At 41.4% G+C, this 16,206-nt stretch overlaps 1 protein-coding gene across 4 annotated transcripts in view; it reads left to right on the top strand.

The window, feature by feature from the left end:
- The first annotated feature begins 88 nt into the window (after window positions 1–88).
- Window positions 89–16,206, top strand: part of GCH1 (GTP cyclohydrolase 1) — an 82,627-nt gene continuing 66,509 nt past the window's right edge. For 3 of the 4 annotated variants that reach the window (XM_042943288.1, XM_042943291.1, XM_042943290.1), the window contains exon 1: window positions 89–564. In XM_042943288.1, coding sequence (XP_042799222.1) covers window positions 225–564 — 340 coding nt within the window. In that variant the 5' untranslated portion in view covers window positions 89–224. Of the gene's footprint in view, window positions 565–4,796; window positions 4,867–9,860; window positions 9,906–11,030; window positions 11,276–13,381; window positions 13,478–16,206 lie in introns of those variants that run through there. The other variant, XM_042943289.1, reaches the window with a different exon arrangement.

The following is a 16,206-nucleotide window of genomic DNA, read 5'->3' as shown; positions in this document are numbered from 1 at the left end:
AATGGGAACGCTTCGCGGCGCCGCCAGAGCCTCCAGCCCATAAAAAGGAGGCACCGCAGCGCTCCCTAGCCCTCAGCTGTCCCTGGGTTGAAGAGTATTACAGGCCCGTCGCCTACTTTCCTCAGGTGATCCCGGCCACAGCCTATTGCCTGCGGCCGCCGGTGCAATTTGCTTGCAGTCCCCGAAGAGTCCCAGAGTCCCTCCGAAGCGGCAGCGGCAGGTCCATGGAGAAGGGTCCGGTGCGGGCGCCGGCCAAGCCGCGGGGTGCCAGGTGCAGTAATGGGTTCCCCGAGGGGGAGTCGCCGCGACCCGGGCCGAGCGGGCCGGCCGAGAAGCCGCCGCGGCCGGAAACCAAGAGCGTCCAGCCGGCGGACGGCTGGAAGGGCGAACGGCCCCGCAGCGAGGAGGATAATGAGCTGAACCTCCCCAACCTGGCGGCCGCCTACTCGTCTATCCTGCGCTCGCTAGGAGAGGACCCCCAGCGGCAGGGACTGCTCAAGACGCCCTGGAGGGCGGCCACAGCCATGCAGTTTTTCACGAAGGGCTACCAGGAGACCATCTCAGGTCAGTGCGCCCGCCCGCGGCGTGGGCGCGGGCTGCTCTGGCTTGCGGGGCGCCGAGTAGGTGGCGGCGGGAGGCGCGCGCCGGCTCCGGGAAGTTTCCGGAGTTGCTTCACTCTTGGCGGAGTGAACCGAGTGCTGTCCCTTCCACACCCCGCCTTCTGCGCTGGCCCCGCTGGAGAGAGCCCTGCGCGGGACGCATTTCTGGCAACCAGGGAGGCAGCCGCCTCTCCTCCCCAGGGGTCCGCGCAGCAGTCCTTGCGGGGTCCTCCCTGCCTTGCGCGCAGCCGTCTCCTTGAGCCTCGGGGCGCTGGGACCGCGGTCACTGAGCTCCCTGCCGGGTGGGCGGCTGGAGCCCCTTTTGCCTGAGCGTCCAGGGCCGGATGCTTGAAGCACGTGCTGGACCCACACTTGCCAGGATTAGGATCACCTGGCGCTTGCGGAAGGGAGGGCTTCCCAGGTCTTTTTCTCGAGGTTTCACTCTTTGATAGATCTGGGGTGAAACTTCGGCTTCGTCTGCTTGGAGGCTGGGGGTGATCCTTTGTGGCAAACTCAGAGATCTGCACTCTCACTGACTTGCCTGGGGGCACCCGGGTCTTCGGAAAGGTGTAGTTTGTGTCCACATCAAGTTCACTCCATCTCAGGATGTTCCCAGGGTTTGAGGCGTGAGGTTTCTCGGGCGAGTTTGCTGTTTGAAGCCCCCGCCCCCACTGTAAAAGCTCAAAAGCCAAAGAGCTCTTCCCTGGGAGTCGGGAAGGTTTGCTGAGCTCTGGGACCCGGGAATCGGAGTACCTCTAAGCGGGGTTTGCCCAATGCTATCCGTGCTTGAGGTGGGTCAGGCTTTCACCCAGAAGGCCAGAAAGCTGTAGGAGATGGGTAGGGAGAATGGAAAATGAGGACTTCGCTGCTTATTTGCTGGGTGAACGGTGTTGGTCTTCACAAAAGAGAAAGATATAGTCTGACTTCTGCAACTGGGACCAAGGACGTTGTTTTCCAGTTCAAATCTTCTGTGCCTCTTGGTGACATTTATTTATTTGGCCTGAGAAGTCTCTGCCTTCATCATGTCTCAAGGAATAACAGTGCTGCTTTGCAAGGTAACTCCCTGTCCCTGTTATTTTCTTGATCAAGTATCCGGCGACTCACCCAGTAGATCCTGGGAAGGACAAAGTTATTTTTTGCCCAGTCTTCCACACCCCAAAGGAAGGGTGGGAAATCAGTGAGAGAGGGGTGGGGCCCCAAAAGGAAATGATACTACACACTAAAGCCAAGAAATGGGCCTCTAGTTCTGTGTCCAAGTTCACTTTTTTACCTCTTGATGGAAAAATTTCTGAGACTCGAGCAGAATTTCAAAATGCAGAGACTGAAGAATAAGCAATCTGCATTTGGTGAATATTCTGTCATTCGGTGATCTTCCACAAGGTAATGAAGAAATCTCTTTTAGGGTCTTGCTCATTCTGTCTCTTGTGGACACTGAATACAGTCTCCTCCGTAACATGGGTCAGACTTTGGGAATCTCTCCAAATTCACAGGAGGGGTTTCTGACTCCAAAGACAGGTCACAGAATTACCTAACCCACAAGGTTTATTTAAACAAATGGCGAGCAGAAGTTTGTCTCATGAGCCGTAGGGCTAATGAATCCAAAGAACACTTCCGTATACCTTAGAAAATTGTTTCAGTAAAATGTTAATTTATTACTTAAAAAGGTCTCTGGACCTAGAGACAGAAAGTAGATTAGGGGTTGCCAGGGCCTGGGGAGGAGGATAGAATGGGGAGTGGCTGCTTAATGGGTTTCCTTTTGGGGTTATGAAAATGTTCTGGAACTAGAGAGGTGGTGATGTTTGTACAACATTGTGAATGTACTAAATGCCACTGAACTGTACACTTTAAAATGGTTAAAGTGATGAATTTTATGTATATTTTACCGTAATGAAAAAAGTCCACAGACCATTTAAGAATTATTACCAGCCATTAATTGAATATTTTTGATGCTTTAAGTGCTTTCTGTGGAGAGTCTTGGTTAATCCTTAGTTTTGAGATTAACACTGTTCTCTTATCCCCATGATAAAGACAATGAGGTAGAGAAATTGACAGCTTCAAGTGGTAGGGCTGGTGTTTGAATTCCCACAGCCTGAATGCCAAACTCTTACTTCCTTTCTTATGTTGCTATCTTGTGTCTTACCTACTAAGTATTTCAAACTGTGAGTTGTGACCTAACCATTGGGTTACCAGCATAAAAAAAAGTGAAGTAGGGGCGCATGGGTGGCTCAGTTGGCTAAGCACCCAACTCTTGATTTCAGCTCAGGTCATGATCTCACAGTTCACGAGTTCAAACCTTGTATCCAGTTCTGCACTGATAGCTCAGAGCTTGCTTGGGATTCTGTCTCCCTCTCTCTCTATGCCCCTCTCCTACTTGCTCTCTCTCTCAAAATAAATTTTAAAAAACTTAAAAAAAATAGGTGGAGGGGCGCCTGGGTGACTCAGTCAGTTGAGCATCTGACTTCAGCTCAGGTCACGATCGATTTCATGGTTTGTGAATTCAAGTCCCACGTCTGGCTGGATGCTGTCAGTGTGGAGCCTGCTTCGGAATCTCTGTCCACCCCCCTCCCCCAGTCCCTCCCCTTCTCTGCCCCTCTCCCTACTTGCGTTCTCTCTCTCAGTAATAATAAACATTTTTAAAAAATGAAGTAGGTGGAGTAGAATGGGAAAGATGCGTTTATAACATGAAGTAAGGATACAAGTTGTGAGGAGCTTTTGAGTCCACTTTAGAGGTATATTTTTTTTGGTGCATACTGGCTCCAAATGTTAATATATTTCTGAACTGTGGGTTGTGGTCAAAGGTTTGAAAGCCTCTAAGGGATCACACTTAAGGAATTAACATCTATTTCTTAGAGGTACAGAAGACGGAGAGGAGAGGACAACGAGGATGATGCTGAACTTAAAGGAATAAACTTCAAATGGCAGTGGTCCAGATAGTGGACCAGCCTAGGTGGGAGAGAGAAGGAAGGAGATTTTTAAGTCTGTAGCAAATATGGCAGAGACTAATAAAACAATTCTGCACAATCTCTAATTTTTATTTCTTTAGAGAGCATAAGTCAGTGACTACTATAAATTGTTTTGGATAGAAACAAACTTCTTTCAAACTCTCACTTTTATATGCTTGTAAACAAGATACTCTGTATTTTTATATCTGTCTATATTAATTCCTGGTTAATGGTATTGACTTCAGTGTTGTAAAATAGAAAATTCCCCAAATTATTCTCCGAATTATTTTTTGTTTCTCCTGAGTGGACTGATGCTAAATTCTGGTGTTCTGGGGAATTTGTCATTTCTCCCTGCACTGTCCCTTCTCTGCATGACCTCTCCTCTACATTCCAGTGTGTACCTTACCATGGGTACATCTTTGATCAGCGGGGATGGGGCTATGTGAGGGTTGTGCAAGCCTCCTGGTTATTGTTCACCACTGGGCTTTAACTTGTAGCCTGGGAGGGAGTTCTGAAAGAGATACTGTCACCTCTCTCAGAAACTGGCTCTCTCTTGAATCTGGCATCACATGGTGATTCTTGGACCAGCTCATCTTTATCTGTTGCTGTCCCATTTCCATTTAACCAAATCCTAGTTTTTGTATGTATTCAGAGTTTACCTTGATGATGTCTCCTTTCTCAATAAGGGATCTTTCCTATATTTCCTATATTTTACTCAGAACCTTAATTACATTGGAGGGTCTACTATTCTCTGGGGTTCTTGGTCGTCTTGTCCCTGTCTGTGTCTGACCCTTTCTATTCCCTGTGCCCTCCTGGGTGTAAATGGCAATAATTCTTGAATAACATTATCTACTAAAGGTTAAGTGCATGTAACTTGTCTCATCAGTTGTCCTCTTTATGAGTTTATGGGAACACTCAAGAGTCTTGACTCTTCTGTCACATTTTTAGTTAAAGTAGGTTTTAGCTTGTCTTATCCAGGATGCCAAAGCAGTTTTCATAAATCAAGTTGACAGTGTCCCAAATTTTGAGCATGTGTATAATGTAGCATGAGGAGATGGTACCACAGGTGATGAACTTCTTAACCCACCAGGGTTGAGGAGTCTTGTCCCTGCCTCAATCATTTTCACTGCAAGATTATATCTATTCCTTAAAGATAATACAAGGCAATTAGATACTTTGTTTATACAAAAATGAGTCTTAGCCACTTCGTGCTGAATGTGCTTAGCACTTACAAAGGTTTTTGTTTTTTTTCTTTTTGAATCACAGATTTTTGTGATTTAACAAATCAGACTGATGAAGAACTAAAAATTGTAACAATTTATAAGGTATGAATGGGAACAGAAAGTCAAATTTTTTACTATCCCTCCCATATTGTGGGTGAAAGGTGACTTTACGTCCCAAGTTTGAAAGTATATTAAAGAAAACTTAATCTCATCATTGAGGTGCTATTTTTGGATGTATGTAGTTCATCTAAATCTTGATTCACTAATGATTTTTGTTTTATTTTGCTAATGAATACTTATGTAGCACTTAATTCTGTTTATTGCCAGAAAGAGTACTATGAATAAAGAACTAAAAATAATGAGGCTATTGGAATATATGACTGGAATTGGGGAGTAGTCAAAGTTGATTAAAGCTGTTAAGAAGTCATTGGGGTGCCTGGATGGCTCAGTTGGTTAAGCGACTCTTGATTTTGGCTTAGGTCATGATCTCCTGGTTTGTCAGATCTAGCCCTTTGTCGGGCTATGTGCTGACAGGCGTTGGGATTCTCTCTCTCCCTCTCTCTCTGCCCCTCCCTTGCTCACACTCTCCCCCTCTCTCAGAATAAATAAATAAACATTAAAGGGGAGCCTGGGTGGCTAAGTTGGTTAAATTCAGCTGAGGTCATGATCTCAGGGTTCATGAGTTTGAGCCCCTTATCGGGCTTTCTGCTGTCAGTGCTGCCCATTGCTGTCTGCTGCCCACTTCGGAGCCTCTGTCTCCCTCTCTCTGCCTCTCTTTCTCTGCCTCTCTCTGTCTCTCTCAAAAATAAAAAAAAATTTAAAAAAATGAGCATGTTTTTAAAAAGCCATTAAGAAGTCATTGAGAATAGACGAGAAAAACTTGCCCTAATGGTTTCTTTTAAAAATATATTATCTATAAACAATTTTTCTGGCCTTGGAGAAAAAAAAAATCCCTATACATACCTTTAAATACCAAACAAAGCCATCAAATTAATGCTTCTCTTAGTTTCATTGGCTGACACAAAGTACCACAAATTGGGATGTTTAGAACTGTGAGACAGTAGAGCTCTGTTATTTAGAGGCTAGAAGTCCAAAATCAAGGTGTGGGTGCAACCATACTCCCTCTGAAAATTGTAGTGGGGAGAACTTTCTTGCCTCTGCCCAGCTTCTGGTGGTAGCTATCAATCCTCAGTGTTTGTCTGCTCGCATTATTCTAATCCCTGCCTCTGTTGCTGTCCAAATTCTCCTCTTTTAAAGATACCAGTCACCTAGGACTGAGTCCACTGTAGTCCAGTATGCCCCGTCTTAGTTACAGTAATTGCAGATGTAATTAGCTTATTTCCATATAGGTCACATTCTGAGGTATGAGGGTTTAGGATTTCAAGGTATCTTTTTGGGGAGGGAACACAATTCAACCTATACCAGTGCTAAATACGATTATTCAAAATACCGACTGGCAATTTTACAGTTTCATTTAACAAATTTGCTGAGTGCCAGGCCCCACACTGAATGCTAGGAACACAGGATGAGTGTCTGCCCTTATGGAATTTACAGTCTTTTGGACAAAAACAGATAGTCATCAGAATCACCTGAGTGAGTGTGTGTGATTACTGATTGAGGGATGTAAGGATAAAGAGTGCTTAAGGAGAGCACTTAGCAAAGGAGTTTATCTGTGTTGGGAGATAGAAGCAGGGAAGCCTGAGCTGACATCTGAATAACAACAGACACTGCTGAGGATTTAACTAGGTGCTGAGTCCTTGACATGCATAACCTTTGTTGCCTTCACAAGAGCCCTAGGGGGTAGGTGATATTATTCCCATTTTATAGGTAAGGAAACTGAAATACAGAGAGGACCTGTCCAAGATCCTATCTTGAAAGTAGCAGTGTTGGGAGGGTGATAGAGAATAAGAGTCCTAATCTCTGACATTCTGTTTAATTTTACTAATAATATTTCACTGATTTATTTAACTCCCCCTTACCCCCTTCCCTCTCCTTCTTAAAAAATTGCTGTTTTCTTTGTTCAGCTCTTGAAACTCCTTCATGGCTGGGTATTCCCGCACTGATTTATTTGCAGTATACCCCTGTAATTTGATCCCAGTATTAGGTTGAGCCAGACTGCAGTATTAAAATTTGCCAGGAGAGGGCAACTATCTAATCTTTGATGAATCTTAGATTATGAGTCCTGGATTATATGAACCATTCCTAATTCCCGTTTATATAAATGAATATATTCCCTACGGTTCTACATTCTCTATTGAGTTTGTGGTAATTAGAGGATAATTTGTATTGGGCTGATCAAAGATTTTGTGAACTGAGGTAAATTTGTTACAGTCAGGGCTGAGAGGACATTTACTCACTAGAATTTTGTCTGATAGCCTCAGTAGCAGTTTTTTAGACTCTTTTGGAGAAGAGGGACTGTTTGTACTCATCATTGAATCCCTAGCAAATTGCCCAGCACATGTGGACGACTTGATGAATGTTTGAATTTATTTCATAAAGACAAAGGCCCCTTCTTAACTCTTATCTTTCTTCTACAACGCTCCAGACATAGGTACTCCATAATACTGGCTGTTTTATACACTAAAGAAAAATGCAGAGGATTTTTCTTTATGAAAGAAGCTACAAGTTGTTCCAACTGCATCTCTTGAATACTTTAGGCCAGAGAACACCCTTTAGACATATTTGTAGAGTCATAGAGTCCTGTACCTGCAGAAACTCACCTGTTGGGTGAGGTAACTGTTACAGCCAGCCAACATATTATTTCAAGGTATTGAAGTGACTGGACTATTTCCCTGGCACATAAAAATTATCATGGGGAGGGATCTCTAGAAAATCTGTCAGGATTGTAACCAGTTTTTAAGATATTATATAAATGTTCAAATGTACACAAAATTAGGATAAGATAACGAGCTGCCTGCCAAGTGCCTTTTACGTAGACTCAACTGTTAACATAAACATAGGTTATCTTGTGTTATCCCTTCTGGCTCCTATACCTTCCATCACTGACTTATTTTAAAGCAAATCCCAGATATGTCATTTCATTGATAAATACTTCACTATATCTAAATTATAAAAACCTAAAAATATTATGCTTGAAATTAACATAAATTCCTTACTTTAGAATATCTAACCAGTGTTTACATTTCTCTGATTTTCCCACAGGTGTTCTTTACAAATTGGTTTCTTTGAATAAGGATTCAAACAAGATTCACACATTATATTTGATAAATGTCTAATTCTCTTTTAGTTTGTTACAGTTTGATATTCCTTTTTATCCCCTAATAACTTTTCGAAGAAACAGGGTCGTCTGTCCTATAGGATTTCCTACATTCTGGGTTTTGCTCATTATTTTCTCATGATTTAGTTTAACATGTTCCTTTAGCTCCTGTATTGCTTATATACTAGTAGATTTAGAGGTATGCCTCGCTGCCCCCACACCGAAAATAACTCTTAAATTTAGTCAAGAATAATTCAGAGGTGTGGCATGGGCTTCTGTCAGGAAGCAGCTAAATAATCTAGTTGTCTATCTTTTTGTGATGTTACAGTTGATCAACTTTAGGTGTTAACAGCCATTCAGTAATTATTAGAAGTTGCAAAATAATGATGTTTGGTTCTTTAATTCCTTTTGGATTTGTTGACTGGAGTTTTATAAAGAAGGTATAGGGGAATGCTTTAGGCTATCTTTGCAACTATTTAGTAAGTTTAAAAGTATTTAAAATAAAGCTTAAAAATATATAGGTTGTTAATTTCTTCAATTCTGCAGTGGATATCTACCTCGTTGTGACTCAGTCTAGAAGCCATAAAAGAAAATAATTAAACTTTACATAAAAACTATGAATTTTCACATATGAAATATCAATACAAATGAAGTCAAATGACAGAATGGGAGGAAATATTTACAATTCCTATCAGAGATGGCAGGATAATCACACTAATATAAAAAGAGATACTAGAAATTAACGTGAGAGAAAGGCCAGAAACACAATTGAAAAATTGGGAAGACACGTAAGCAGACAGTTCAAGGGCCAGGAAATACAAAGGATCTTTAAACAGTTGGAAAGATGCTTGACCTCACCCTCAATAAGGGAAATGCACACAGACTCCCACCAAGATACATTTTTTTCCTTGTTAGATTGTCAAAAGTTCAGAAATTTGATACCCTATTATGTTATTAAGGTGATGGAGAAACAAATACTGCTGTTGAAAGAGTAACTATCCTTATGGAGGATAATTTGGCAACATCTGTCATATATAAACTTATATATTCTACTTGAAAATCCTGCCTCTGGGAATTTATCTTAGGTACTTGTACACACGAAATGACATATGCTCAGAGTTCATCACTGTAGCGTTGAATGTGGAAGCAACCTCAATGTCTAGGCCCCTAGAATGGCTAAATCATGCAGAGGAGTTATATTTTGTAGGGAAAATTGGGAGGGGGCATAGTTACATGTTGTTTATATTCATATTAAGAATTGGAGGATACACAAGTGCTTACATGTTCATCAGGAATATGAACTGGGGTAACAGATAAGAGTAGAAGCAAGACTTTTCACCATTTTCAGTTTTTGATTTCTGAGGTAGGTGCATTTATTTTCAAATAGATAATTCAGTAATATTGTGGTGGGTGCCTGGGTGGCTCAGTCGGTTAAGAGTCCAACTTCGGCTCAGGTCATGATCTCACGGCGTGTGAGTTCGAGCCCCACATGGGGCTCTGTGCCTCTGAGCCTGGAGCCGGCTTCAGATTCTGTGTCTCCCTCTCTCTCTGCCCCTCCCCCGCTCATGCTCTGTCTCTCTCTGTCTCTCAAAAATAAATAAAACGTTAAAAAAAATAGTATCATGGCAAAGTTGTTTCAAATCTAGGAGTAAAAGAAATACAACTTTTCCTAACTACCTAGCTAACGAGAAAAATCTGGTAACCGAAAATGTTTACCCTGAAATTAGAGAAAAATAGTTGGACATACAGATTTGTGAGCTTGATCTTTGTTGTGATCATTACTACATAGAGACTGAGTTTGAATGTGATCTTGTCTTTTAACTATCTGTATAATTACTGGTATATCTCTAAACTTTGTCGTTTTCCCCTTTTTGTAAAGGGTGGTAATACCTGCTTTGCCTGGGCTCTTCTAAGAATTAAGAAGGTATGTGAGAAAGCACATGATACTTCATCTAGTCCTTCTTTATGGTGAGGAAAAACTGTAACATTGGATTAATTGAGAAGTGTTTTAAGACTGTGGGACACTTTGGAGCCCTAAGCCCACAGACATGCTGTGAGGAAGGTGTGCCACATGGAGTGACCACAGGTGGGTGTTGTGGCTGATGGCTGTACCTGAGGTCTCCCCCAACAGCTAGCATTGAAAAATAGACAGGGGAGTAGATTCCCCCAGGTGATTCCAGCTCCCAGCCATTTCCACTGATGCCACAGACACTGAGGCATAGAGGCCAGTCATCTTCTCTGTGTCCTGTCTGGATTCCTGACCCACAGAATCCAGGGACATAATAAAATCGTTGTACACCACTAAATTCTGGAGTGTTTTGTTATGCACTAAAAGCAACTGGAGCAAATTTTTAGATGAGGGTGGTTAGATTTGCATTTGTACAGAGGAAGAGGGAGTGACTTAAATAAGCCAAGAGATGGCATTATGGTTTAAGGCCAAGATTTAAATTTAAATTTAGATTAAAGGCCAGTGAATTATCAGTATAAGGCTGATACCTGAAGCGAGGAGAGTACCTGGGCTCCTCACAATAGTGATAGGAGATGGGTGGCCTAAAACTTTAGAAGATGTCTGCATTTAGATAGTAAGAAGAATGAGAGAAGAGCCAGCAGACAGTCTTAAAAGGACATATCAGAAGCAGGAGATCCAAGAGTGTGTTGGCAGAAAATGGTTTTAAGAGAGACAAGGAACAAAAACTAGAGGTCATGAGACAGTTTACTTGAGCCAGATTACCTGGCTTCAAATTCTGTTATTTGTGAGCAGTGCCTCAATTACCTCATCTGTAAAATGGAGCTATTAATAGTACTCATGCATCTTATAGGGTTATTGTGAGGATGAAATGAGTTAGTACACAAAAAGTGGTAAGGGCAATGCTTGCCATACAGGAAGCTCTATAGACATTTTGTACGCGTTAGCCATGAGGACTGAGATTTGAAGGGGATGATGTTAGTAGTTTCTATAGCTTAATGTGGTCAGAAGCCAGCTTCTAGGATGCTAGGGAGTAATTCTGGAAAACAATAAAATTTTGAGGTATCTTTTTCTGACTGGCAGGATCAAGTGAGTTTCCTCTTGATGTGTATCAAGGCATCAACATGCTGGATGCTGGATGTTGCTGAGTGAAACCCTTAGATGTCAGAGAAGAGCATGAACCCAAAACTCTGGGAAGGTGGGCCAGGTGGTATACGTGTGATCTCACATGAAACGCCTGTCAACTTGAAGGTTAGACCCATTCTAAAAAAGTGGAAACTGAGGAGGCTCATGCTGTCACTTGCCAGAGGTCACAGAACAGAACCGAGGTATTTGTGACTACAGCACTCATGTTCTAATCGACATCATGCCCCCTCAGGTTTAAAGTGTCTATGTTACAATTTTATATGAAGATCCATTTATATGTGAGGATCATAATACATAGGAATCTGCTTTTCTTCCTGAATTCTAGCAAGGAGAAAGCCAAGTAGATTTATGTTTGAGGCGTTTCTTACTACCCTGACTGAAAGAGATTTCATGAAGTTTTTGATTAGGGAAATTCATGAATAATGCAAAAATCTTAGCTAAATTGTGTTCAATTCTAAGGTGGATTATAACAAACTTTTCCCTATTTAATCCTTTGAGGGAGATATCTGAAGACCAAAATTTTATATATTTTGTTTAAAGCACGTTGAATTGTGTTGTGGCCATTTTGTATTTTATATATGTGAGTCTTTTAATAGTTTTATTGTTTGGAAACTTTTCTGTTTTAAATGTTAGTTTTTAGGGCTTGTACCTTTCGTTAAATGCAGTTATAAATAATATTTCATTTAAAGTAATTTTATCTATAACCACCAGGTATATAAATTTCAGAGATACAAACTTACTTTAACACCTTAAACAATTAGGCAAATATACTACAACATAATTATGTTCCACCTGTGCTAATCTATCCAAATTGTGTTCCCTATTGTATATTTGCAACCTTATCTAAATGGATACACTTGCATGTTGTATGTTCTTTTTTTTTTTATTTGTTTGATTCTTATTGTGGTAAAATATACATAACATAAAATTTACCATTTTAGCCACTTGAAAAACATTTTTTTTACATTTATTTATTTTTTTGAGAGACAGAGACAGAGCACAAGCAGGAGAGGGGCAGAGAGAGAATGAGACACAGAATCCAAAGCAGGCTCCAGGCTCTGAGCTGTCAGCACAGAGCCTGACTCAGGGCTTGAACTCACAAACCATGAGATCATGACCTGAGCCAAAGTTAGATGGTTAACTGACTGAGCCACCCAGGCACCCCTAATGTTTTAAAAGTCCATTTGGCCACCCAGCCCTTCTATGAACTTTACTTGAATGCATGTTGCTAGTTGGGCTATTTGGTCTAGTCTTTATAATCTGGTTGTTTGTTTTATTTGTGATTCTAACTTCTTATTAATCTCTTTGGTTACCTGTGCTTCGTGTCCTGGCTCTTGTACTTCTCGAGTATCTCTAGACTTTGTCTTCACTTCTGATTCTTTGTCATCTCTTACCAGAGGTACAGTGACTGTTTTTGTTTTTTTTTTTAATGTTTATTGATTTTTAAGAGAGAGAGAGAGAGGTAGCATGCGAGCAGGGAAGGGGCAGAGAGAGGGGGAGACACAGAATCTGAAGCAGGCTCCAGGCTGTCAGCTGCCAGCACAGAGCCCAACATGGGGCTTGAACTCACAAGCTGTGAGATCATGACTTGAGCCAAAGTCGGACGCTTAACTGACTGAGCCACCCAGGCACCCCGTAGTACAGTGACTTCTTAACTGGTTGCCTTGCCGCCTAGCTTGTTCTGCTCCAGTCCATTACTGCCAGTGTAATTTTACTAAATTGAATAGATCACTTCCTGCTGAAATACTTAACTGATTTTTTCTGGTCTTTCCTCACCATGATTTGAAGTTTTGTAGTATTCCATCCTCTTGCCTGAATTTTTTTTTTCTTCTGTTGCATCACTGTCCCCTCATGAGAGGCAGTTTACTATTTTAGTTTAGTGCACAGTCTAGCTTGAAGAACCACTGTGTCTCTTCCCACAACGGAGCTGTAGATCGAGGCAGACATTCTACCCAAGCCTTGTTTGTCTGAAATATTTGGCCCTTTTTATCTGTTGTTCTCTTCCTCTAATTTTTTTTTTCACTATCTTTTTTTGGTTTTGGTTGCTCACCATGAAGATCCCCACCCCACCACCCATTTATTAACAGCCATTGCCTCTCTAGAGTCTGAACAACAAAGCAGTTTTAGGTGAGGAAATTGCCCATTGCTGAGTTTCTGCATTGAAGTCTTTTGAGATCCAGTTGGTCCAAGTGCTGTTTCAGTGAAGAGCTTTGCCAGGAACATATGATTCTTGCTCTGAGGTATGATATGTTTTATGTACATAGATGAGTGTTTATTTTTCTAAGTAGGAATCAGAACCCAGTTCAACAGAGGCCATTGACAAATGTCCCAAACAAGGAAGTTCTTAATAACATAGCTTCAAATGCAATCGTATCTATTTTATGGTAAGTGGTTCATGAGCAGCAACGAAGGTGGTAGGTGCTGGAATTTAACTGATATTGGGGACTTTGCCAAAGAACTTATTGACTACCCCTTCAAAATATAAGTGCTTTTGAGGGCGCCTGGGTGGCTCAGTCGGTTAAGCGTCCGACTTCAGCTCAGGTCATGATCGCACAGTCCGTGAGTTCAAGCCCCGCGTCAGGCTCTGTGCTGAAGCTCAGAGCCTGGAGCCTGCTTTGGATTCTGTGTCTCCCTCTCTCTCTCTGCCCCTCCCCTGCTCATGCTCTGTCTCTCTCTGTCTCAAAAATAAATAAAAACATTAAATATATATATGTATTTAATATATATTAAATATTTTGTTAATGCACAGGCAATCCTGGAGGTGTGCCACTGATCGCCACCAGGAACAACTTGCCTTTCAGCAGCACAAAGTGCTTAGCTTACAGCTTACAGCTGCTAGTGCCCTTGCTTTGCCTCAGTGGAGGTCATGCTTATTCCATGCTGTTTTTTGCTTTCATTTTGATATCCATTTCTTTCTATTCCTCCACCACCAACATAATTTGAGGGTGGGGCTCTTTACAAGTGAAGTACTTTATTATTTCTAAATTTTTTTAATGTTTATTTATTTGTGAGAGAGAGAGAGAGAGAGAGAGAGAGAGAGAGAGAGAGCGCGCTTGTGCAAGTAGGGGAGGGGCAGAGAGAGAGTTGAGACAAAGAATCTGAAGCAGGCTCCAGGCCCTGAGCTGTCAGCAAACTCACAAACTGCAAGATCATGACCTGAGCCGAGGTTGGGAGCTCAACCGACTGAGCCACCCAGGCACCCCACAAGTGCAGTACTTTATAAGAGAGTCAAGTGTTTCAGCTTTATAGTTAGTGTGTTAGAAACTGTGTTCACTGATACAATCCCAAGGTCCTTTTGGTGTTTCTTAAACTATTTTAGTGCATCAACAAACTCATCCTGGTATAATGGGAAGAACAACTAGTCTAGACTAGTCATAGCATCCCCACTAAGTAGTTTATGACCCTAGACAAATCCCTTGCAAGGCTTTCTGGGTCTGGTCTACAGTGAGGGGCAGTTGGACTAGGAGTCCTTGTACTATAGGTGTGCTTGTCAGTATTGCCTCATCGCTCGCTGTGTTGACTTCCAGCAGTTGACAGGTGAGGTCCTACTAAGAATCTCAGGCTTCTTTCGTTGCTAGGGGTGCTGATTTCCTTTGAAATGTTTAAGCCACATAGAAGTTTCTATGGTAACACATCTCTCTCTTTTTCTTGTCACACACATTTTTGAAAAGGTTCTTCATGCTGTGGTCTTCTAACCTATGGCCCCTTTGATTAGACAAAGCCCTTATTTAAGGACTTTTTCCTCAGGAGTATTGTAGATACTTGTAGAAGAAAAAGCAATTGCTAGTCCTACTAGCTCTTGAGGTGTTAGTCTGTTAATAAGGTTTCATATCAATTAGAAGAGGGATTGTTGGATTATTTGGTAGCACAGTAATAACAAGGAAACAGTGTTTTCTGTCAGGATTGTGACATTTTATTTTACTTTTGATTTTTTTATATAAAATTTTCAAACACAAACATAGACAAAATTGTATAATGGACAGCTATGTACTTACTACCTAGATTCAAAATTAACATTTTGCCACATTGGCATGGTCTATTTTACAGGGAACAAATCAGAGACCTGTATTTAGAGGTGAAATCTCACCTTAGAAAGTGTTTTTCTTCTTAACCACTTACACTGTCCTTAGCAAAATTAACTATTAATTTCTTCATATGTTTTAATACCTAATCTACATTCATAACAGTAGAATTAATACCTAACTCTGCACCCCCAGTTGCCCCAAATGTCTTTTACTCATGACTTGTTTAAACTAGGACCCACTCAAGATCCATATATTTGCATTTGATTGTTAGGTTTTAATCCAGAAGATTTCTTGTTTTCCTCTCCCCCACCCTGTGGCACTGATTTATCCAATTCTCAGTTGTCCTATAAGATCTTCCACCTTTGGGATTTGTCTGCTTGTTTTCTTCTTGTTTTCATTTAACTTGTTTCTATCTCTTTCATATTCCTGGAAGTGGAAGTTAGGTCTAAAGACTTGATTAAATTCCAGGAAAACCATTTTAGCAAGAATGCTATTTTCTTCACACCATATCACACCAAGAGACATAAAATATGTGGATCTTGAAGACTTAAAGACTGTGGTTGGTTTGTGAAAGCGATTCTTTACTGGTTTCCTAGGATAAACTTCTATAGAGAGGTTCTTTTTTTTTTTTTTTTTTTTTTTTTCAAGCCTTTTTATTAGTTTGAAGATTTAATGGGATTCTCCTTTCCCCTGAACTGTTCCAGTTTCATTTCAAAAAGTAAAGGTCAAAGTAGCATTAAATTACAGAATTTTTCCTCATATAAACCAAATAAATAGTTGGTAAAACAGTATTTTGCAACCAATGTGCACCAGCTCTGGGCTCTGGCAGCCTCTGGGTATCAAGCCATTCTTTCTGTCTGTTCTCTTGAGCTGGCAGGTACCTTGACACTCTTCTCTTCTTCAACCCCCATGTTTATCACTAATATTACTTTTATTTTAAAACCTCAGATTTGTTCTCTTTGTTTCCTTTGCTGTCATTGGCTTTAGGCCTGTCACCTCATGGCTGACTGAAGTGCAGCAACTTCTGATTCTGGTTTCTTGCCTCTGGGCTCTCCCCCTTGAGTCCATTGTTCTCATAGGTCAGGTTC

The sequence above is a fragment of the Panthera leo genome, chromosome B3, assembly GCF_018350215.1.
Source record: "Panthera leo isolate Ple1 chromosome B3, P.leo_Ple1_pat1.1, whole genome shotgun sequence".
In the NCBI taxonomy this organism is placed as follows: domain Eukaryota; kingdom Metazoa; phylum Chordata; class Mammalia; order Carnivora; family Felidae; genus Panthera; species Panthera leo.
Note: the sequence above shows the minus strand (reverse complement) of the source record. Positions and strands in the feature narration are given on the sequence as shown.